Source organism: Saccopteryx bilineata, chromosome 1 (assembly GCF_036850765.1).
Source record: "Saccopteryx bilineata isolate mSacBil1 chromosome 1, mSacBil1_pri_phased_curated, whole genome shotgun sequence".
NCBI classification, from domain to species: domain Eukaryota; kingdom Metazoa; phylum Chordata; class Mammalia; order Chiroptera; family Emballonuridae; genus Saccopteryx; species Saccopteryx bilineata.
Window position 1 is genome coordinate 215,900,485 of NC_089490.1, and position 24,758 is coordinate 215,925,242.

Sequence of the window (24,758 nt, forward strand, 5' to 3'; positions counted from 1 at the left end):
CTGTCCCCCAGGGGACATTTGGCACTGTCTGGAGACATTTTTGTTTTTCACATGTGGGTGGAGGCCAGAAATCCTGCTCAACACCCAACAATGCACAGGACCGCCCACACAGAGATGATGACATTTAAATAACCACAGTGCCAAGGTGAGAAACCCTAGACCAAACCAGAAATCTAGAAATAAATTCAATGGTCAACAGAAATCATTTTAAACCAATCAGATGAAACAGAATGGGGACTCACATAATCCCTGTGTTTTTTTTAAACCACACTTAAATACATAGTGAAGAAAACCTAGCATAATAGCAACATGTATAAAAAAATTAACAAATTTTAGTTGATTGAGAGTTTCATATCACATTAAAAGAAATGCAGGGCATAATGATTCTGTTCTACACTGGAGTGGTCTCAAACTACATCTGAAAAATTCTTTTTTACTCTGCTACATATTAATAAGGGCATTCACAAATCAAAAGATGTCCAGAAAGATGATAGGAAGAGTGACAGGTGTGGAAACCAGAGCCAAAGAGGGTGGCTTCACTTGGTTTTGAAGACTCCTCACTAAGTAAGAGCGGTCCTGTTTGTTTGTTTCCTCGGCAGCAGCTGGGAAAGGACTCTGCACATAGGAGCCTCTGACCTGATGTCAAATTAACTAAGGATAATTAGCCAGGGGACAAACAACAGTGAAAGGGAGAAGGGACAGGGCAATAGTCATCAAATATTTGAACAGCTGTCATGGGGAACATTGTTTTGTGTACTTATAGAGGGACTAACATAAGAAAGCCCCTTTTATAGACCAAGGAGAGATTCATTCCTCTCCTTGGAGGAGTTACATACAAGTAAAAATAAAAAAGTAAATGACTAGAGAATGATTGTACAAAGATTGTGTCACAAAGAACAACTACTGACTGAATGACATGGTTCTTATTAGAACCTGACAGGTGAGTGTGTGTCTGTTTGCATACATACCAACTCACCTGGATCTAATCATCTTCAGGCCTGTGGGCTGCCACTTAACCCACTGATGTGGAGGATTATTAACTAGAAAGTTACTATAGTGAAGGTGGCTCTTCTATGATGTGTTTAGGCGTTATTTATAATAAATTACAATAACATATTACCCTTCAGGGTTCAAAAATAACTATGATCTAAAATAATTATTCAGTTGAACATCTTTAAAAAGTGAATTACATACACTTTTAAAAGGTAAAATGGGTAAATTTTATGGTATGTGAATTACGTCTTAATTTGTAAAAGAGAATTGGATTTTAGAAACTTAGATATGTTTAATTTGAAGCTAAAATTTAAGGCGTTAGCAAGATGATTTGGCTCACTGCACATTTTTTGAAGAAAATTTTGTTGAAGGAATAAATAGAATTCTTCCTGTGGTGTGAATTGGTCTCGGATGTCAGGGAGGGCTTCAGGAAGGAAGTTAGCTAAGTCCTTTCTGATGATTAACACACCTTCCCAGGCAGTTCTGACGCAGCCTTACCTTGATAGGCCAGAAACATCCTGGTGAAGGGTGGCATCCTGACCAGGAAGTGCAGCACGGTGCCACTGTTGGAATAGTGGGAGCCGTAGTGGTAGGGCTGCACAGGGGGCAATGGGTCGTCCTCTCTGGCCCCTTTGCGGTACTCTTCCTCCAAGTACTGAAGGACACAGGGAACCGAGAGATTCGTGCTAGTGAGCTCCAGACTAAGCTTTACCATCCTTCCCTACCAGCCTTATGACAATGTTCCCCATGGCTGCCCTCCCCCCATGTTTGGACAACAGCCACCTTGAATGTCTGGGGCTGTCCTCCTGGGTGTCCCACTGAGGGCTAACCATCCAGGGGCACCTCCCAGTCTGCAACTTCCTTCCTAGCTCCTGACTCTGCTAAGGGCTCCTCTCGTCTATGCTGATCAAGCAGCCCTCATCAGCAGGGATTCAGGGGGATGCTGTGTTCTTCAGGGCAGTGCTTCTCAGCAGTGGGATGCGAGAGAAACAGAAACTGTATGAGGATACTGGAATTACAGTTGTAACATTTCATGGCTGTTTTGTAGGGTAGTTACACAGAGATAAAAAATACTATGACTCTTAACAACTCCTATCTTCCCATCACAAAGTAGGAGGCCCAACCACATGTTTAATATCTGTCACTGTTCTGGTCTCCCATAGGGCTGCCTGGCTTTGATAACAAAGTCAGGTGACAGTGGCCTGACCAGGTGGTGGTGCAGTGGGTAAAGCACTGGACTGGAACACAGAGGACCCAGGTTTGAAACCCCAAGGTTGCTGGCTTGAGTGTGGGCTCATCTGGCTTGAGCACAGGCTCACCAGGTTGAGTGTGGGGTCACTGGCTTGAGCATGGGATCATGGACATGACCCCATGGTTGCTGGCTTGAGCCCAAGGTCACTGGCTTGAGCAAGGGGTCACTTGCTCTGCTGTAGTCCCCCAGTCAAGGCACATATGAGAAAGTAATCAATGAACAACTAAGGTGATGCAATGAAGAATTGATGCTTCTTATCTCTCTCCCTTCCTGTCTGTCTGTCCCTATCTCCCCCCACCCTACTGTCACTGTCACAAAAGAAAAAACAATTCAGGTGACAGTGAATTTCTGGAGTCACTTCTTCAGAATCTCTGTAGCACTGCCTCATTTTCACTGCAGAGTATCATTAAGCAGTAACAGTTATAAGATACTTGGAGGGAACTTTTGGAACTCTCACATGATAACATGGTAAATGTAAGAAAACTGCTTCAGCTGCTCCTATCTTGTTACTGTTGTGAAGAATGCAACATGTGACTAATGAGTTTACTTGAATTTCAAACAGAATTTAATTAATATTAATTTCACAGAAATACATAATTGCTTTCTATTTTTATTTTTTTTATTTTTTTCCGTGGCAGAGAGAGGGACAGATAGGGACAGACAGGAAGGGAGAGAGATAAGAAGTATCAATTTTTTATTGTGGCTCCTTAGTTGTTCATTGATTGCTTTCTCATATGTGCCTTGACCATGGGGCTACAGCAGACCGAGTGACCCCTTGCTCGAGCCAGCGACCTCAGGCTCAAGCTGGTGAACCTTGCTCAAACCAGATCAGCCCACGCTCAAGCTGGTGAACTCAGAGTCTCAAACTTGGGTCCTCCATATCCCAGTCTGATGCTCTACCCACTGCGCACCATCTGGTTAGACTGCTTTCTATTTTTAAATGTTAATATGAATATGCTTTCTATTTTTAATGTTAATATGGGGTTTCTTTGAAACCCCAAGATCACTGGCTTGAGTGTGGGCTCATCCAGCTTGAGCACAGGCTCACCAGCTTGAGTGTGGGATCACAGATAATATGTTAATATCTGGCAAGTTTCTGTTAAAGCAATGCATAACTGACTGTGAATAATAAAGGATTATGGTGCATCATAAAAAAATTGATATTGTTACAGAAATAACACTAGGGGATGGCATGTCCCTGAAAATCTTTGTGATTTTTACAAGGAATATAGTTATTTATACATTTCCACATAACAAAGGATCACTAGCTTCCAATTTATGCCACTGTAAGTGTACTCCTTTTTCTGGGCAAACTGAAGAGAATTGAGATAGAGTAATATTTAAAATAATATGATTTTCAGTTTTCCGTTAATCAAAGCACAAGGAAGGTAAATAATAGAAAAATCAATAGTATAAATTTAAAATTTATAAACAAAATAAAACACAAGCCTATAAAACAAAGCTCCAGTTTTCATTTATCAAAAATGAGGAAAAGCTGAACCTACCTTGTATGTGTCCACGTAACGATCTTCCTTTTCTTTATACTGCACAGCTATGGGCTTGGACAGATTTCTACAGAGGAAGAGATGATGGGAGATAGAAAGTACTCTGATGCTGTCAGGAGTGAGCTGCCCAGCTGTCTGCATCCTTAGACTAAGTAAGTGATCAAAAGAATACTCAGCCCTTAGTTTAGTGCTTACACATGCTGCGTTGCAACTAACAGTCACCATTCAAAATTATGATTTCATAAACTATTAGTTAGAATTTTATAAACAGATCCATACTGATGTTACGATTCCTGGCTTACAAATAACCAGTATAAGAACAGCACTGCCATCCCTCCTCCTCTTCCAGAATTGTGACGGAGGCTGCCCATTGCAGCTGAGCCCTAACAAGCCCTGGGGCTCCTGTCCCCATTCCCAGACTCTATGCCCAGGGAGGTAGTGAAGTGAGAAAGGTCAGTTCGGACAGGAAATATGATCATGAAGAGATGTTACTTAATTATTAGGTGAGTTAGTGACCAAGTTGAGATTTGGAGTGTGAGTACTGAAATAAATCTTTGCTATCTAATTCGCAGACATAAGCGACACCATGTCTGCAGGCATGTGGATGTGTCTGTGCTGCTGTGCACACTGACAGGAAGGCACGAGAGCACAGGACAAGCAAGAAGAGACCCCTGAGGAAGGGCGGCTCCCAGGCAGAGGGGCTGGCTGATCTGGCACTGGGATGGGGCCACCTGAAGTTTCAACATCTGGCACTGTAACTACAGTAACATCAAGATTTGCCTAAATTTCAGGAAGTCAAGCCAGATCTGTTTACCTAGATGTTGCTTTATCTATTTTTTTAAAAAATAATTATTTCTGAGGGATTTGCAATTAGTGATAGTAAATACATTAATTTTGTTTTTGAGACTTTTCTAATCTTAAAAACTTTGTTAAAAAGTAAAAACAGTTTTATGGAATAAATACAAATTCACATCTCAACATAGGAGAAATCAGCCTGACCAGGTGGTAGTACAGTGGATAGAACATCGACCTGGGATGCTGAGGACCCAGGTTTGAAACCCCAAGATCACTGGCTTGAGTGTGGGCTCATCCAGCTTGAGCACAGGCTCACCAGCTTGAGTGTGGGATCACAGACATGACCCCATGGTCATTGGCTTGAGCCTAAAGGTCGCTGGCTTGAGCAACAGGGCACTGTCTAGAACCTCCCAGTCAAGGGACATATGAGAAGCAATCAATGAACAACTAAGGTGCCACAACTACAAGTTGATGCTTCTCATCTGTCTTCCTTCCTGTCTCTCTCCTTCTGCCTTCTGGACTAGATATTAGATGATACTATGAAATTACTGTTAATTTTCTTAGATATAATAATAGCACTAAGATTAGGTAAGAAAATATTCTTTGTTTTTCCTAGGAGATATAGTCTAAAGAACATAGGATTAACATAACAAGATGCCTGTCTTTGTCTTAAATAAAAAGGAAAACAGAAGATGATGCAAGTTTGGCAAGTGTCTTCAAAATTGTTGAGTTGGGATGATGGACATATGAGGGTTCATTCCATTTTCATTCAATTTTGTGCTTGCTTGAAAATTCTCATGATAAAATCTTTAGTGAAATAAATAGAGCACATTGACAGAGCTGAAAGATGATGATGTTTCTGTTACCTGTAGATGGATGGATCACTGAGGTCGAGGGTCTCACTAACATAGTCAGCCAATATGAATGGGAACACCGGATACTGCATGAGATCATTGAAGGATCGGCCGGCATGTTTGTTTAAGTGAGTCAAATATTCAAAATTAGTAATTTGCCCAGTATACCAAAAATTGGTCAGAGCGGTAATGTTGCCGTACTCCAGAAGGTTAGGGAGGTTATTGGTCAGTATACTGTGGTACACGTCATCACGGACCTACAAAGGCAGGGGAAAGAAAACAACCAGATTTAATTTTTAGGCTTATTGGCATTTTCCTCCAAAGAATCCATAATATTATAGGCATATTACTAATCTTGTCCTCCAAGAAATTACTTTCTGCTCAATAACATGAACAGGCAGAGAACTGAGACAGGTGCAGGTCTTCCTCCAAAGCCTGGGCTCTTAACTGCCATGTTGCACTTCTAGAGAATTTGTTAATAAGAAACTAAGAAGAAGTTCGTATAGAAAAATCACTTAAATACTTAAATACAGATCTAAGAAAAATTTTCAATGAAGGAAAAAGAGCCTTCACCTAAATAAAAGAAACATGTTGTAGTAGCTAGAGCAAGATTTTTTGAATGAGACAGACTGGGTCTGTTTCCTGCTTCAACCCCTTGTGCCACAGTTCCCATGTCTGCAGTCTGGGGCTAATCTATTTATCTCATGAGAATGAGGTAAAATAGCCTATGCAAAAGACAATATCTGATTTTCACTACTGATTGAAAACTAATATATAAACTTTTTTTTTAGAGATTCACAAAATGTCACAGAAAAATGTTATTCTAATTTCTTCTAAAGCAATTATATAATGATTAATAAATGGGAAAAACAGATGAGCCAGACCTTTCCTAAAAACAAATTTGAGCCTGACCAGGCGGTGGTGCAGTGGATAGAGCGTCGGACTGGGATGCGGAGGACCCAGGTCCGAGACCCCGAGGTCGCCAACTTGAGCGCGGGCTCATCTGGTTTGAGCAAAAAGCTCACCAGCTTGGACCTAAGGTCACTGGCTTGAGCAAGGGGTTACTCAGTCTGCTGAAGGCCCACGGTCAAGGCACATATGAGAAAGCAATCAATGAACAACTAAGGTGTCGCAATGAAAAACTAATGATTGATGCTTCTCATCTCTCTCCGTTCCTGTCTGTCCCTATCTATCCCTCTCTCTGATTCTCTCTCTCTCTGTCTCTAAAAAAAACTCAAAAAACAAATTTGAAATATCCATCTTATATGTGTGTATGCTGCAGGCTCAGGAAGAGACACGGGTGTGGATACTCAGAGATGGTTCTAAAAGTCAGTGAGAAGAATGAGCTAAGTTTATGGAACAGGCAAGATCACAGAGTGTTTAAGAACCTAGTCTGGAAACCTGTTTCACAAAAGTGTGAACTTAACACTACCAAACTATATGCTTAAAAATGGCTAAGACTGTAAATTTTATGTTATGTATTTTTTACCACAATTAAAAAAAATAGGATCAAGGCAATAAAAAAAAAAAGCAACCCCCCCCCAAAAAAAAACCTAAAAGCAAAATTTAAACATGTAGTCTAAATCTGAAAGTTGCCCACTGCTGAAGCTGAGGTTGGTGGAAGGAAATTTATGACAGTCTGTGTACCAAACCCTGCAAGAGAAAGGAAGTATCCATTTGTCTGACAAATGTTTACTGAGCACCTATATGCCAGTATATTCAAGGTGCTAAAGCTACTGCGTCTAGCCAAAGTCCTTATATTCTATTGGGGAGACAATAATAATGTTGGACGCTATTAAGTCCTACAGAGAAAAACAGCAAAGTAAAAAAAGCTGCCCTGGCCGGGTAGCTCAGTTGGTTAGAGTGTTGTCCCGATATGCCAAGGTTGAAGGTTTGGTCCCCGGACAGGGCACATACAAGAATCAACCAATGATGGCATGAGTAAGTAGAACAACAAATTGATATTTCTCTTTTTCTCTAAAATCAATGAATAAAAAAACTGAAATAATAGGAGCTAAATAAGGCTTGGAGGCAAGAGTGAGAGAGGGGTTGCTATTTTACTTATAGTCAGAGAAGGTTTCTCTGAAGAGACATGTGATCAAAGAATCTGAAAAAACCATTTCAGGCAGCACTGTAGGGAGTAGTAAGTGCAAAGGCCCTGTGGTGTCACTGCCTGCTATGCTCAAGGAAAGACAGTCACCATGATGCAGACGAGAAAGGGAGGGCTAGAAAGTCAGAATGTAAGGTCAGAGAGTTAATGAAGTGCCAGATTATTCAACACATTGTTAGTTAATGAAAGGACTTTGGCTTTAGTCAAGTAACACAGGGAGTGATTAAAGGGCTTGAGTGGAAGTGGAGGAATGGCATGATCTGATCTACCCCAGTGTGTTGTCATGAGAATAGTTGGAAAGAAAGGGGTTATGGAAGCAGGGAGGCCAGTTAGGAGGCTAGCGGGATGGGTTAAGCAGCAGGTGATGGGGGCTTGGACTAGGGTGGCAGCAGTGGAAGCACTCAGATTCCAGATGTATTTTGAAAACTCACAGTTGGAGTAGATGTGGGAGATGAAGAATAAGAGGAATCTGGGATGATCTCAAGGTTTCTGGCAATCAGAAACCTTGCCACTTACTGAGAGGAGGAAAACTGCAGAGATCTGGGGGAAGATTAAAGGCTCAGATCTGCACATGTTAAATTTGTGATGCCAATTAGCCTTCCAAGTGGAGATACCAAGTACAAAGCTAGATATTTGAGTGTGGCATTCAGGGGAGACGTATGGAGAGAGGTACAAACTGTAAGTTGTCAGACTGCAGATAGTAGTCAAAGTCACAAGACTGGAGGAGCTGAGACAAGACCTGAAGAATGTGCCCTGAGACACCCAGGGCAGCATCTGCCAGCAAGACTGAGGGGCATGGCTGGTGAGGGAAAGAGGGAAGACAGTGGTAGCCCAGAGCCCTGTGAGGAAGGTCTTTCTTTATAAGAAAGAGAATGATCAGCGGTGTCAGGTGCTGCTGATCTGGGAACATGAGCACAGGGTCAGCAATATGGAGTCATTGGTGGCTGACCAGCTTCCAGTGGAGTGGGGAGAAGAAAACATGCCTGGAGCACTTTCATGGAGAAGCAGAGGAGGATCTGGAGGCAGCAAACACACAGCTTTTTTCAAGATGTTTTCTACATAGGAGAGCAGACAAAACAGGTGAAGAGATGTGGAGTCGAGAGAGGGTTTGCCAAAAGTGGAACCAACCATAAGCTTAAACGGCTCCTCTCAGCTTGGTTGTGCATTCACTCACTGTATACTGACATAGCCCCTCTGGAGAATCAGAACAGTTTTAGAGGACAAAAATAATCCTAATATAACCAAGGGTTTACTTTAATTAGGACTGAGAAATAAGGTGAGTTTTATTTGATTTCAGAAGTAGTAAATGAAAATGTAAACTACTTAAACCTTCACTTGAGCTATGAGAGTTACACCAGTGCCATGAATCTCAAGAGCAGAGTGTCACCTGAGCCACACTCACCTTGGTGTTGTCGAGCGCTAACAGCAGTGTCCTGCCGTTTGTCAGGAAGATCTCCACAGCGTTGTCTCTCAGCTGCCACCAACGCTTATGAACTTCTTTGATTTCTTCATACGTCCAGGAAAACGATGCTGGTTCTAGTTCTCCCTGAAGGCTCTGGGACACAAGTATTTGCTTTATGTGAAATATTAATAATCATTTTAATTTTAAATTTAAAAAATATCAAAATGCAATATAGAAAGTCTTCCTTTTGTGGCAAAATGGCAGATGAGATTCTCTGAAAATCCTCCCACTACTACACACTTCATAATGCTGAATAAAACTTAGGTGTTTTTTTGTTAACAGAATTTATTTTTATTGTCTTAATCGATTTTATTTTTCAGTATAGATCGAGGCCCCTATTAACATCTTGGTTAGTACGATGCATTTGTCACAGAGAATGAGCCAATATTGTGACACTAGTCCTAACTCCATCTGCCCACAGTTTACACGGGGTTCAACCCTGGTGTGCATGCTGTGGTTGGCATGCGCCCACCATTGCAGCCTCACAGAATGGTGGTACTGCCCCAGAGCTTCACACTCACCTGCTCACCCCTCCTCCCCCTGAACTCCTGGCAACACTGACCATTCTACCATCTCTGCAGGTTTCCCTCTCCCAGCAGGCCAAAGAGTTGGAATCATATTGTATGTAGCCTATTCAAACTGACATCTTTTACTAAGAAAATATTCTTTTAAATGTATATGTGAACTTGTAAGAATGTAAGAAAACTGAAATCTTCAGGAATCAAAAGTAAAGAGAAATTTGAAAAACAGCAGTCAGGAGGAAGTGACATTCCAGCCTGCGCTATGTGTATTTTACTACAACGGCACTGGCTCCCAACTGAGTTTTTAAAGTAGAGTCAGGAAATATATTACATATAAAATAAAATGTTTAAATGAAAATTTAATATTCTCATTCTTGAAATCGAATTCTTCCTGTTTAGCTCTAACATTCAACATGCAAGCAATTCAACTGACATTCATTTAGCACCCACAGCGAGGTGCTCTGCTAAGTGTTCTGCATGAAATAAGCCCATTTACATGAAAAGGGGCACAGATATTTGGACACACTTTTAAAACATGAGACAACAAGTGTCACATAAGTAAGAACAAATGCTATAAGAGTAGAGAGGAAGGAAGGAGCCCTCAATCTATTACAAGGCAAGGGTAATTTTAGGAAAGTTTTGAAGGAGGAAAATGTTATCTTTGGGCCCAGAAAAATGTTGGCTATATATCAACTATTAAATTCCTTGGTTGCTAAAAAGACACTTCTTAAAAAATAACATACTATACTTCTACTAACTGGTATATATGCTGTGGTAACTTCCATTAAATCATGAAAGAATGCCTACTCATTTGGGGGGACTATATTAAATATTCTTATGAGTTTTTACATTATTTGTTTTACAACTAACTTTTGTATTCGCAATCATTATTTTCTTTGAATCAAATATGTATTCATCATTAAACCATACATAATCTTATTTTGTATATCCTTAGGAAGTTCTATAACTTCAGATATACAAAGGCTTATCTCTCCTATTACAAGGATTTCAAAACAATATTTTCATGACATACAAGTCGATCCAGATGAATAAAAAGCTTTCTTATATAAAAAATGCAACTTGAGAATCTTTCTGTAATTTTCTGGATATCAGTATTTCCAGATGAATGAAAAGTATGATTACTAACCTCTGTGACTATCAGGAGAGCGTAAGTTATTCAATTATGTAGTATTTTCCTTTCTTTCATTAGGCAAACGTATGGGACTGTGAATGGGGAGTGGCAGGAGTTGTTACTGTGGGGAGGACAGTGGCAGGGAGCAATGAACAGCGGTGAAATGACAAGAGGGACCAAGAACTTGTCTCAGAAAGGAACTGCTGAGACTCAGATCACAAGTTAGCAGAGATGGCATGATCTTCTTTTTAGAACTGTCGCAACAACACACAATGAAGAAAAGAAAGCCTCTTCAATAAATGGTGCTGGGAAAACTGGAAAGCCACATGCAAAAGAATGAAACTGGACTACAGTTTGTCCCCCTGTACTAAAATTAAATCAAAATGGATCAAAGATCTAAACATAAGACCTGAAACAATTAAGTACATAGAAGAAGACATAGGTACTCAACTCATGGACCTGGGTTTTAAAGAGCATTTTATGAATTTGACTCCAAAGGCAAGAGAAGTGAAGGCAAAAATTAATGAATGGGACTACATCAGACTAAGAAGTTTTTGCTCAGCAAGAGAAACTAATAACAAAATAAACAGAAAGCCAACTAAATGGGAAATGATATTTTCAAACAAAAGCTCAGATAAGGGCCTAATATCCAAAATATACAAAGAACTCATAAAACTCAACAACAAACAAACAATCCAATAAAAAAATGGGAAGAGGACATGAACAGACACTTCTCCCAGGAAGAAATACAAATGGCCAACAGATATATGAAAAGATGCTCATCTTCTTTAGCTATTAGAGAAATGCAAATCAAAACTGCAATGAGATACCACCTCACACCTGTTAGATTAGCTATTATTAACAAGACAGGTAATATAGCAAATGTTGGAGAGGCTGTGGAGAAAAAGGAACCCTCATCCACTGTTGGTGGGAATGTAAAGTAGTACAACCATTATGGAAGAAAGTACGGTGGTTCCTCAAAAAACTGAAAATAGAACTACCTTATGACCCAGCAATCCCTCTACTGGGTATATATCCCCAAAACTCAGAAACATTGATACGTAAAGACGCATGCAGCCCCATGTTCATTGCAGCATTGTTCACAGTGGCCAGGACATGGAAACAACCAAAAAGCCCTTCAATAGATGACTGGATAAAGAAGATGTGGCACATATACACTATGGAATACTACTCAGCCATAAGAAATGATGACATCGGAACATTTACAGCAAAATGGTGGGATCTTGATAACATGATACGAAGTGAAATAAGTAAATCAGAAAAAACCAGGAACTGCATTATTCCATATGTAGGTGGGACATAAAAGTGAAACTAAGAGACATTGATAAGAGTGTGGTGGTTACGGGGGGAGGGGGGAAAGGGAGAGGGAAAGGGGGAGGGGGAGGGGCACAAAGAAAACAAGATAGAAGGTGACAGAGGACAATCTGACTTTGGGTGATGGGTATGCAACATAATTGAACGACAAGATAACCTGGACTTGTTATCTCTGAATATATGTATCCTGATTATTGATGTCGCCCCATTAAAAAAATAAAATTATTTAAAAAAAAAAGAATGTTTGAAATTCAGATAAGTCTACACATAAAGTCACAATAAATGAGCTATAATAGTTCTACCTGCTTTTTGCTGGTACTGAATTTGTACGTTTTTGGAGTTTGTGTGATTTAATTAGTATACCCTTAAGCTTCTACTCACCGAATTTTCAACTGTATCAGAAGCATTATCTTCCACAAAATACATTCCACATTTACCTGCAAAATATAACTGTATCTGAGTTTAAAAACGTGTGGGCATTATTAGATTAGGTGGTTAAAAGCATGACCTTTGGAGTCAGTGGCCTGAATTCAAATACTATCACCCAGAAACAGTTCCTGACACTCAATACCTATTTTTGAACAGCATCCGTGAGAGCTCAGGTGAGCTGCTCAATCTTTGTGTCTTAGTTTCCCTATAAAAAGAAGGGGGTAGAGAGAGGAATATATGTCACAGGGTTACTGTGGGAATTAGATTATGCTTATTAATAGTGCCTGGCACTCAGTGCTAAAAAAATACTGGCTATTGATTTTTGCCAGTATTCTTATATTATTAGCATATTATCTTGCTTTACTATGTCATACATTGACTGAAATCAAGTTGTAAACCAAATTTTCTAGCAAAAGAGGAATTCTTAATTATTTTGGTGACTTAAAACTCAAGGCAGAAATGCCTTAATACATCCTCCCACAATTTTTCCTGCTTCATAGGCTGTCGTTAATATGTCCTTACATCACATATTCCAATGGTAGAAACTGCCTGGACTCTGCACTGTGTGCTGGCCACCTTTGAGCACTAGCATGGCTGGCTCAGGGAAGGGTGCTGTCTCTGTGCTGTGACCATGTGGCTCAGTTCCAGCAAGCTCAGAGCTCTGTACATTGGGCCCTGGGAGCAATGGCTTTAGCCTATAGAAGGGATATTTATTCACGTTTGAGGGCTCATCAAAGTGCAGATGGCTGGGACCCACCCCAGAGTTTCAGATTCAGCTGGTCAGGGCTGGGGCTCTGGAAAGTGTATCTGAGAGGTTTCATGTGAGGATACAAGTTGGTTCTTTAAGGAACAGAGACCAAGTGGCATAACTCCATTCCTTCATATCTTAAGGAAAATATTTCTCACCTAATGTATCTACATAGGTATGCATGCATTGACAATCTTGGCCTTTCTCTCAGAAGTACACTAGAGAATATAAATTATACATCTCCACGTGGATCTATCTCTTATGCATAGATATATCTGTTAAAACAGTAGGCATATAATTATACCAATAAATCTTCACTTTAAAATCAAAATTGATACATAATAAATGATTAGATATAAAAATGTATATTCATGAAGAAAGTCAACTTTATAAAAATTAAAATGCTATTTCTATGTTTTTCAGGAATAAGACTGTCATTTCTTCATACACACAAGTCAATGCATATAGTGCTAAGGCAAAATAACCTATATTAGAGGAAGTTTACCTTATTTAATGGCAGTGTATCAAAAACAATGCTTCAAATGATCAAGAATAAAGTAAGGCAGGGCAAATCTGTGTAAAACTCTTCAAAATGTGACTTACCTAATAACAACTCACCGGCTGTCTCTCTAGATGGTGCAACACTGATACATCTTCTATTTACTCTGTCAGAATATATTTAAAGTTACTATTATTAAGTCTTTTGACCAATTTTATAAAGTATAAGCTTTATTTTATCTAGTAAAAGATTCCAGCAAAGCAAGAGTTTCAAGCACAATATGCCTTGTCAAAATCTATATACATAAACATGTTATCTCATTCTTTAACATTCTGATAGAGGAAAAGTGACAAAACTTTTAGAGACAATCCCTATACCCTCTAAGCAAAACATGGGATTGAGTTACTGAAAGAGACTTCAGTATTTTATATTTTCCAGTAAATAAGTAAACACTGGTTCAAGCCTCTTGTACTCTGAACACAGAAAAGAAGCCTAGCTTCTAGGAAAAACGGGATTTAAAGTCACAAGTCCTCTTTCAGTCAAGTCACTTATGTTCTTTGAGTTTCAGTAAAATGGGCATGATAATACCTGCCCCATTTACTCCTCAGCAATGTTATGATACACAGGGTGCTACATCTTCCTCACGTAACAACAGAAAAGGAAACTGACACAGAGAGGCAGGTAACTTGCCCAAAGATCAGAAAGCAGGGCCAGAATTTGAACTTTTAATCCCCATGCTAACTGCCTGCTGATCCACCAGCAGCACTGTCTATCCCACTGAGCTGTCAGGCCATGAACTACGAAAACACCTGTGTGCAAACAAGGAAGTCCAAGGACTCCTTCCTATAAAAAGTGTTCTTTCCTTTTGGATTCTGGCCATTCCATCTTGTCCTCTCTTGAGCTATGCTTAGGACCTTTCTGTAAGCCATAGTATTGTCTAAAATAATTAGTACATAAGTACCACAACACACTCTAAAAATCTTTAACTCCTTCAACAAAAAAGAAAACATCTTACCTTATAGACTCACTTGCAGCTTTGTCTTTTACAGTAGAAGAGAAAGAAGAATGAGTTTTGTCTTCAAAGAGGTAAGAGAGTGGTGGTTTGACCATGTCTGTTAAGGAAAAGAGGACATATTATCTTCACCTAATGACCATAGATATCTGCTCTAATTATATGCTGAATCAAGAAGCCACTGTTACCTTCTGATTTCTGCCTATCCCTAAGGAGATATTTGTTTGGAATAGTTAAGTAGCATCTCTGTAAACGCCTCCTCTCTCGATTTGGCCCTTCTGTAGGATCCAGCTGCCAGGATGATGGATAGTAGATAGGGTCGTACCAGACTGCTCTGCATGTCAAAAGAAAAGAGTGTTTTAAGTGGCAATCTGAAGTACTTATAGCTTTTAAAAAAATTATATAAATTGAATAAATCAAAACTTATCTAGTAATTTAAAAAAACCAAACTATTTATATAACTGGACTAGGGAATACAGATACATAGTACAAAAGAATAACATAAAATAATAAATATTCCAGTCTCCCAGTTCCCCACCTAGAAGTAAGCTCTGCTACCAGTTTCCTGTATCTATTAGAAATTTTAAAAGATATAGATGACTACTATAAATTCTTTAACAACATGTATACTTTAGCAGTACAATGGGCTTAATATGGTTAACTAAAGAAAAAAATCAATTTTCCAAATTAATATTTTATATATCCTATTTTGCCTACTATCTAATGTAACAAACAAAATTAGTTCATTTGTGTAGTATAAATCACATTTTTTTTAAATTTAGAAAATTAGATTTAACAGGGTGACATAGATTTCAGGTAAACGTCTCCATAGCATTTGAATAGTAGATCATGTTATAGATCCACCACCCAAAGTCAAATCATTTTGTTACCTTATTTTAAAAATCACATTTTCAGACAATTTAAAAATAAATATTTTAAATGAAAATAAATAACTAGTAGGATCATATTAAATATAATTAGAAATAAATAATAGAAAAAATTACCCTTAAGTTTACTACCCTAAACATACTAAAATATTGGTAGTGGTTATTTTCTTTTATTGTTTAAAATTGCAGTTATACTTATTATGCAGTTATACACATTTGTATATCCTATTTCATTCACCAAACACATTATCATCTTAACTACCATCAGTTTAAATGGCTAATTAATATTGCCCTGAGTCGATGCATCATAATGTAATCAACTCTATTACTATTGTTACATATTTGTTTCCATTTTATTCACTACCACATATAATGCAAAAGAGGGAAAACTTTATGTTTATTGCCTTTGCATATTTTGAATATTTCCCTTAGGACAGAATGCCTAGAACAGGATAACTGGAGTTAGAAATAAAATGTGTGTAGGGTTCATGACATAGTTTGTCAGCATGGACAAAAATCACCAAACCTCTAACCAAGGACTAAGACATGTTTCATATTAGCACCTAACATTTTTTTTTTTTATAATTTTATTTTTTTAATGGGGTGACATCAATAAATCAGGATACATATATTCAAAGATAACAAGTCCAGGTTATCTTGTCGTTCAATTATGTTGCATACCCACCACCCAAAGTCAGATTGTCCTCTGTCACCTTCTATCTAGTTTTCTTTGTGCCCCTCCCCACCCCCTATCCCTTTCCCATTCCCCCCTCCCCCCCGTAACCACCACACTCTTATCAATGTCTCTTAGTTTCACTATTATGTCCCACCTATGTATGGAATAATACAGTTCCTGTTTTTTTCTGATTTACTTATTTCGCTTCGTATCATGTTATCAAGATCCCACCATTTTGCTGTAAATGTTCTGATGTCATCATTTCTTATGGCTGAGTAGTATTCCATAGTGTATATGTGCCACATCTTCTTTATCCAGTCATCTATTGAAGGGCTTTTTGGTTGTTTCCATGTCCTGGCCACTGTGAACAATGCTGCAATAAACATGGGGCTGCATGTGTCTTTACGTATCAATGTTTCTGAGTTTTGGGGATATATACCCAGTAGAGGGATTGCTGGGTCATAAGGTAGTTCTATTTTCAGTTTTTTGAGGAACCACCATACTTTCTTCCATAATGGTTGTACTACTTTACATTCCCACCAACAGTGGATGAGGGTTCCTTTTTCTCCACAGCCTCTCCAACATTTGCTATTACCTGACTTGCTAATAACAGCTAATCGAACAGGTGTGAGGTGGTATCTCATTGCCGTTTTGATTTGCATTTCTCTAATAGCTAAAGAAGATGAGCATCTTTTCATATATCTGTTGGCCATTTGTATTTCTTCCTGGGAGAAGTGTCTATTCATATCCTCTTCCCATTTTTTTATTGGATTGTTTGTTTGTTTGTTGTTGAGTTTTATGAGTTCTTTGTATATTTTGGATATTAGGCCCTTATCTGAGCTGTTGTTTGAAAATATCATTTCCATTTAGTTGGCTTTCTGTTTATTTTGTTATCAGTTTCTCTTGCTGAGCAAAAACTTCTTAGTCTGATGTAGTCCCATTCATTAATTTTTGCATTCACTTCTCTTGCCATTGGAGTCAAATTCATAAAATGCTCTTTAAAACCCAGGTCCATGAGTTGAGTACCTATGTCTTCTTCTATGTACTTAATTGATTCAGGTCTTATGTTTAGATCTTTGATCCATTTTGAGTTAATTTTTGTACAGGGGGAGAGACTGTAGTCCAGTTTCATTCTTTTGCATGTGGCTTTCCAGTTTTCCCAGCACCATTTATTGAAGAGGCTTTCTTTTCTCCATTGTGTGTTCTTGGCCCCTTTATCAAAAAATTATTTGACTATATATATGTGGTTTTATTTCTGGACTTTCTATTCTGTTCCATTGGTCTGAGTGTCAATTTTTCTGCCAATACCATGCTGTTTTGATTGTCGTGGCCCTATAATAGAGTTTGAAGTCAGGTATTGTTATGCCCCCTGCTTCATTCTTTTTCTTTAGGATTGCTTTGGCTATTTGGGGTTTTTTATAGTTCCATATAAATCTGATGATTTTTTGCTCTATTTCTTTAAAAAATGTCATTGGAAGTTTGATGGGAATTGCATTAAATTTGTATATTGCTTTGGGTAATATAGCCATCTTGATTATATTTATTCTTCCTAGCCAAGAACAAGGTATATTCTTCCATCTCATTATATCTTTTTCGATTTCCCTTAACAATGGTTTATAGTTTTCATTATATAAGTCCTTTACATTCTTTGTTATGTTTATTCCTAAGTATTTTATTTTTTTTGTTGCAATCGTGAAGGGGATTATTCTTTTGAGTTCCTTCTCAGTTGTTTCATTGTTGGCATATAGAAAGGCTATTGACTTCTGTATGTTAATTCTGTATCCTGCGACCTTACTGTATTGGTTTATTGTTTCTAGTAGTGTTTTTGTGGATTCTTTGGGGTTTTCGATGTATAGGATCATATCATCTGCAAAAAGTGATACCTTTACTTCTTCTTTTCCGATATGGATGCCTTTTATTTCTTTGTCTTGTCTGATTGCTCTGGCTAGAACCTCTAGTACCACATTAAATAAGAGTGGAGAGAGTGGACAACCCTGTCTTGTTCCTGATTTAAGGGGGAAAGCCTTCAGCTTAGTGCCATTTAATATGATGTTAGCTGATGGTTTATCATATATGGCCTTTATCATGTTGAGATATTTTCCTTCTATACCCATTTTGTTGAGAGTCTTAAACATAAAATTGTGTTGTATTTTATCGAAAGCCTTTTCTGCATCTATTGATAAGATCATGTGGTTTTTGTTCTTTGTTTTGTTGATATGGTGTATTACATTAACCGTTTTACGTATGTTGAACCATCCTTGAGATTCTGGGATGAATCCCACTTGATCATGATGTATTATTTTTTTAATATGTTGTTGTATTCGATTTGCTAGTATTTTGTTTAGTATTTTAGCATCTGTATTCATTAGAGATATTGGTCTGTAGTTTTCTTTTTTTGTGCCATCCTTGCCTGGTTTTAGTATGAGGGTTATGTTGGCCTCATAAAATGTGTTTGGAAGTATTGCTTCTTCTTCAATTTTTTGGAAGACTTTGAGTAGAATAGGAACCAAGTCTTCTTTGAATGTTTGATAAAATTCGCTGGTATAGCCGTCAGGGCCTGGACTTTTATTTTTGGGGAGGTTTTTAATGTTTTTTTCTATTTCTTCTCTACTGATAGGTCTGTTTAGGCTTTCTGCTTCTTCTTGACTCAGTCTAGGAAGGTTGTATTTTTCTAGGAATTTATCCATTTCTTCTGGGTTGTTGAATTTAGTGGCATAAAGTTTTTCATAGTATTCTACAATAATTCTTTGTATATCTACGGTGTCCGTGGTGATTTCTCCTCTTTCATTTTGGATTTTGTTTATATGAGTTCTTTCTCTTTTTTCCTTGGTAAGTCTTGCCAAGGGTTTGTCAATTTTGTTGATCTTTTCAAAGAACCAGCTCCTTGTTCTATTAATTTTTTCTATAGTTTTTCTGTTCTCTAATTCATTTATTTCGGCTCTGATTTTTATTATCTCCTTTCTTCGGCTGGTTTTGGGTTGTCTTTGTTCTTCTTTTTCTAGTTCCTTAAGGTGGGAAGTTAAGTGGTTCACTTGGGCTCTCTCTTGTTTGTTCATATATGCCTGAAGCGATATGAACTTCCCTCTTATCACTGCTTTTGCTGCATCCCATAGATTCTGATATGTCGTATTGTCATTTTCATTAGTCTGTACATATCTTTTGATCTCTGCACTTATTTCTTCTTTGACCCATTCATTTTTTAAAAGTATGTTGTTTAGTTTCCACATTTTTGTGGGAATTTTTTCCTCTTTTTTGCAGTTGAATTCTAGTTTCAAGGCTTTATGATCAGAAAATATGCTTGGTACAACTTCAATTTTTCTGAATTTGCTGATGTTGTTTTTGTGGCCCAACATATGGTCAATTCTTAGAATGATCCATGTACACTGGAGAAAAATGTATACTCAGTCACTTTGGGATGAAATGTCCTGTAGATGTCTATCATATCCAGGTGCTCTAGTGTTTTGTTTAAGGCCACTATGTCTTTGTTGATTCTCTGTTTGGATGACCCATCTAGAGCCGTCAGCGGTGTATTGAGGTCTCCAAGTATGATTGTATTTTTGTCAGTTTTTGTTTTAAGATCAATAAGTAGCTGTCTTATATATTTTGGTGCTCCTTGGTTTGGTGCATATATATTAAGAATTGTTATGTCTTCTTGATTCAGTGTCCCCTTAGCCATTATGAAATGGCCATTTTTGTCTCTGAGTACTTTTCCTGTCTTGTAGTCAGCATTATCCGATATGAGTATTGCTACACCTGCTTTTTTTTGGATGTTATTTGCTTGGAGTATTGTTTTCCAGCCTTTCACTTTGAATTTGTTTTTATCCTTGTTACTTAGATGAGTTTCCTGTAGGCAGCATACAGTTGGATTTTCTTTTTAAATCCATTCTGCTACTCTGTGCCTTTTTATTGGTGAGTTTAATCCGTTTACATTTAGTGTAATTATTGATACTTGTGAGTTCCCTATTGCCATTTTATATCTTGCTTTCGGTTAGTTTTGTGTCTTGTTTGATCCTTCTCTTTCGTTTTTCTATCTTTTGTTTTTATTTGGTTGTATTCCATACATCTTTCCTCTGTTGCTATCTTTTTTATCTCATGTGCTTCTGTGGTGGATTTTTCAATGGTGGTTACCTTTGAGTAATGAAAAGGGTCCCTACCCTGTTCATTGTAGCGAACTATTTTGTGAGTATTTTTGCACTCCATCGTCCTTTGCTAGTGTTAATCTCCATCTTCTCCCCCTCTTTCTTTTTGTTGTTGTCACAGTTTAAATTTGGTTTTATTGTGTTCTTCTTGGAGCTTTTACTTGTGGCTCTGTTTTTTTTTGTTCTTTGTATCTGATTGGAGAACCCCCTTTAGTAATTCCTGGAGTGGGGGTTTTCTGATGATAAATTCCCTCATCTTTTCTGTATCTGTGAATGTTTTTATTTCTCCTTCGTATTTGAAGGATAGCTTTGATGGGTATAGTATTCTTGGCTGAAAGTTCCTCTCTTTCAGGACTTTAAATATTGGGGTCCACTCTCTTCTAGCTTGTAGAGTTTCTGCTGAGAAATCTGATGATAATCTAATGGGCCTTCCTTTATATGTTGTATTCTTCTTTTCCCTGGCTGCCTTGAGAATTTTTTCTTTGCTGTTGGTTTGTGTCAATTTCATTGTGATATGCCTTGGAGTAGGTTTGTTGGGGTTAAGAAAACTTGGAGTTCTGTTTGCTTCTTGAACTTGAGGCTTTAGTTCTTTCCACAGGCTTGGGAAGTTCTCATCTATTATTTATTTGAGTATGTTCTCCATTCCATTTTCTCTCTCTTCTCCCTCTGATATACCTATTATTCTTATGTTATTCTTTTTGATGGAGTCAGATAATTCTTGTAGGGCTATCTCATTTTTTTTAAATTTTTTAGTCTCTTTCTTCTTCTCTCTGTTGTGCCTCAAGTTGCTTGTCTTCTATTTCACTAATCCTCTCTTCTATCTGACCTGTTCTATTAGCTAAGCTTGTTACTTCGTTTTTCAGCTCGTGAATTGAGTTTTTCATCTCTGTTTGATTTGTTTTTATAGTTTCAATTTCCTTGGACATATATTCTTTGTGTTCATTGAGTTGTTTTCTGAGCTCCCTAAATTGCCTTTCTGTGTTTTCTTGTATATCTCGGAGGATTTTTAGTATTTCTATCTTGAATTCTCTGTCATTTAGCTCCAAGCTTTCCAATATATTAAATCTTTTCTCCATAGATTTTTCCTCATCTAGCTGTGTTACCTCTCTTTCTTTTGTATCCATGATATTCGATTTTCTCTTCCTTAATGGCATCTGAGGGTGGTTTTGTTGATAGTATTAATGAGATTTAATAAAGAATAAAAAGTTAAAAAATAAAAATAAAAAAATAAAAAATCAAAAAGAGTTGTTTTTTTTAAAAAATTAATAATGAAATAAAGAAAAATAAAATAAAATAAAAATTTTTAAAAAAAGGAAATTATTCCCCCCCTCCTTTTTTCCTCTCCTCTCCTCTCCCCTCTTTCTTAAGAAAATCTTGTGGTGGACTGTGAATTATAACAAACAATGCCTGTGATGGAGGGCCTGAATTGGGGAAAAGTAATAAAGGGGCAAAAAAGAAAGAAAAAAAAAGAGCGTATGGACCCACAAAAAGCAAATAAGGAAAAAATTTGGGTCAAGAATAAAATGATTTGCTTTTAGGTGTTGGCTGTCTAAGAGTTATGATGAGAGGAATAAGAGGAAAACGGAAAAATGGGGGGACAAATTAAAAAATTACTATTGTATTTAGTGGAACAAGAACTAGATAATATGGAGAGCCAGGGATGGGAGCATTGCTAGTGAGTTAAAAAGGTGAAGTAAAAACCCCCCAAAATGCCACAAACATAGGTTTGAGTCCCAGATAAGATAATTTGTTTGTTATTGAGGTTTGAATGAGAGGAGATGTAAAGGAGAAAGGAAGAAACTAATATAGAGGGAGAAAAGAAAGAGAGAGAGAGAAAAAAAGAGGGAACCACTAAAAGAAGAAAAAAGAAAGGAGAGAGAGAGAGAGTTAAGGGTTTTGGAGTGCAACCCTCATAGAGAGAAAGGAAGAGAAGAGAAAAGATAATGGGAGATGTAACACTTATGGGTAGTGTAGTTCAAGGAGAGGAGAGAGTGAGACCGGTAGAGAGTTAATCGGCCAAATTGGAGGAGGAAAAAAAGTATCAAGAATGAAGATAAGAGAAACAAATGAACAAATATAATAAAATGGGATAGGTTATAAAGTCTGCAGATTATTCCTGATTTTGAGAGGTTATCTTCTTGCTTTTTCTTTTCTCTCCCTCTTCCTGGTCGGTGACTCTGTACCCCGGGTTCTGCCCCTTTGGCACACTCAGGTAGAGGTTTGCAGTTGATAAGTCTCTATGGCAATGTCATGTATTGTGCTTTAGTCTCGTTGGCAGTCGAAGCTCATTAGCATTTATAGGCTCCGACAGTGAGAGAGTCCGTGTTCCTGGAGCCTTTCTCCTAGTCTTTCCTTCCTCAATTAGTAGCCTGATAATCCAGCTATGGGGTTGCTGCTGCCTCTGCCTGCATAGTAAGAGGCTCAAAGAGCTGGCAACTCCCCACTCTATTTCCACTCAGCACAGGGCTCTGGGTAAGGCTCAGTCAGTCAGAGCTGCTAGCATAATCAGGCGGGCTTTCCGCCCACTCAAAGACCTCTGGCTCTGCCACTCTGTCCGGTAACACAAGCGGGCGCCCACTTCCGGGGCGCTTGGAGGAAACTCTCACTCACTGTCTGCGACCAGGATATCCGGCCAGCAGTCTCACGCTCTGAGTGAAACCCCCAACCACAGGGAAAAGTTGCAGCGTTGGAATTGAGTCTCGCTCCGTCCCCGTGCGCGGCTTTTGGAAGGCGCTGGGGCGGCTCGAGATTCTGCTTTGGCCCACACAAAGGCCCCTGACTCTGCCCCTCTGTGCGATAACATGGGCGCGCACTGCCGAGGCACTCGAAGGAATTGCTCACTCTTTATCTGCGTGCGCAAACCAGGATATGAGGTCGGCCGCGTTTCCCTCTGAGTGAAACACCCTCCAGCATGGAAAATCTCCACCGTTGGAATTAGTTCTCACTCCCTCCCGTGCGTGGCTTTCCCAGGGTGCTGGGGCTGCCCAGAGACTCTGCCCTCAGCCCACAGAAAGGCCTCTGACCCTGCCTCTCCATGGGGCAACACGGGCACCCACTCTCGGGGCCTAGGAAGAAATTCTCGCCCACTAACTGCGCACCGACCAGGAGACCGGGTAAAATGGCCGCTCCGCTTGTCTTTCTTTGTTTGGGTTTGGCGCAAGTGTTAGCTTGTATTGCCCGGGTTGCCACAGGATCAGATTTTCCTCGGCTTGGATCTCCGTGCCACAGCCTGGTTCGGCCGTTTGTGCCGCGGCGGCCTGGATCTATTCACCCCCTTTACCCGCCTCAGTTTCTATATTCACAGTTACCAGAGAAAGCCGCCCTGTTTAGGTTAGTGAGGAAGGCGGAGCATTTCTTACTCCCTATTTCCTTCGGGGTTTGGTTCTATATTTAGCCAATTTTTCACTCAATCATACCTTTGGGTGTATTGCGAAGCATCTGGAAGCTCCAAGTATAGGTTTTTCTGTTTCTGGTTGAAGATCTTGTTGAGTTTTGGGGGAGATTTATCGGTATCGCTTCCTACCCCGCCATTACTCTCCTAAAATTTTTTAATGGTAGCATAAAAGGTAAAATCTGGTATCTAAAGGTTTTAAAAAACTAAATTAGACTCTGGCAATACTGAATATTTCACCAGCTGTTTATTCTGCTTGTCTATGTGAAGAGTATATTCATGTTTTTTGCTCATCAAACTTTCGTGATGTTAATATTTTACTTTAAAATCTTTATGTATTTTAAAAATGATGAAAGTATTAACTGATATATTTGCTGAAAGTAACATTTCATGTTTTGTTGTTAATTATACTAGAAACAAAGTTCAAATCCATTCATTTCTTCTTCTTAGTTTCTTCTATTATGTTTGATGTTAAAATCCCTTCATCAAAGAGTTGATAAATAACCCATTTTATCCTACTTTATAAATTTTCTTCTACTTTAAAATTCTTTCATTTACCTGGCATTTTATTCAGAGTATAATATTTAGTGTGTTTTAGCACCCCAAAGACATACCAACCCCTTATCTTATAGCCAACAGACACATGGAAAGATGCTCAACGTCACTAGTCATCAGGAAATGCAAATCAAAACCATAATGAGATATCACCTCATACCACTCAGAATGTCCAGTATCAATAAATCAACAAACCCCTAGTGTTAGCAAGAAGGAAGAGAAAAGGGAACTCTCACGCACTGTTGGTGGAAATGTAAATTGGTACGGCCACCATGGAAAACAATATGGAGGGTCCTCAATAAATTAAAAATTGAGCCTGACCAGGTGGTGGCACAGTGGATAGAGCGTCGGACTGGGATGCGGAAGCACCCAGGTTCGAGACCCCGAGGTCGCCAGCTTGAGCGCGGGCTCATCTGGCTTGAGCAAAGAGCTCACCAGCTTGGACCCAAGGTCCCTGGCTCCA

General features: G+C 38.7%; 1 protein-coding gene across 2 annotated transcripts in view; it reads right to left on the reverse strand.

Moving 5' to 3' along the window:
- LYST (lysosomal trafficking regulator) overlaps positions 1-24,758 on the reverse strand; it is a 281,303-nt gene that overhangs the window by 78,840 nt on the left and 177,705 nt on the right. For both annotated transcript variants that reach the window (XM_066235524.1, XM_066235534.1), the window contains 8 exons: positions 14,836-14,981; positions 14,651-14,747; positions 13,740-13,801; positions 12,341-12,396; positions 8,912-9,064; positions 5,412-5,656; positions 3,751-3,817; positions 1,492-1,648 (listed from right to left, as the gene is read on the reverse strand). In XM_066235524.1, the coding sequence (XP_066091621.1) occupies positions 1,492-1,648; positions 3,751-3,817; positions 5,412-5,656; positions 8,912-9,064; positions 12,341-12,396; positions 13,740-13,801; positions 14,651-14,747; positions 14,836-14,981 (983 nt within the window). The remainder of the gene's footprint in view (positions 1-1,491; positions 1,649-3,750; positions 3,818-5,411; positions 5,657-8,911; positions 9,065-12,340; positions 12,397-13,739; positions 13,802-14,650; positions 14,748-14,835; positions 14,982-24,758) is intronic.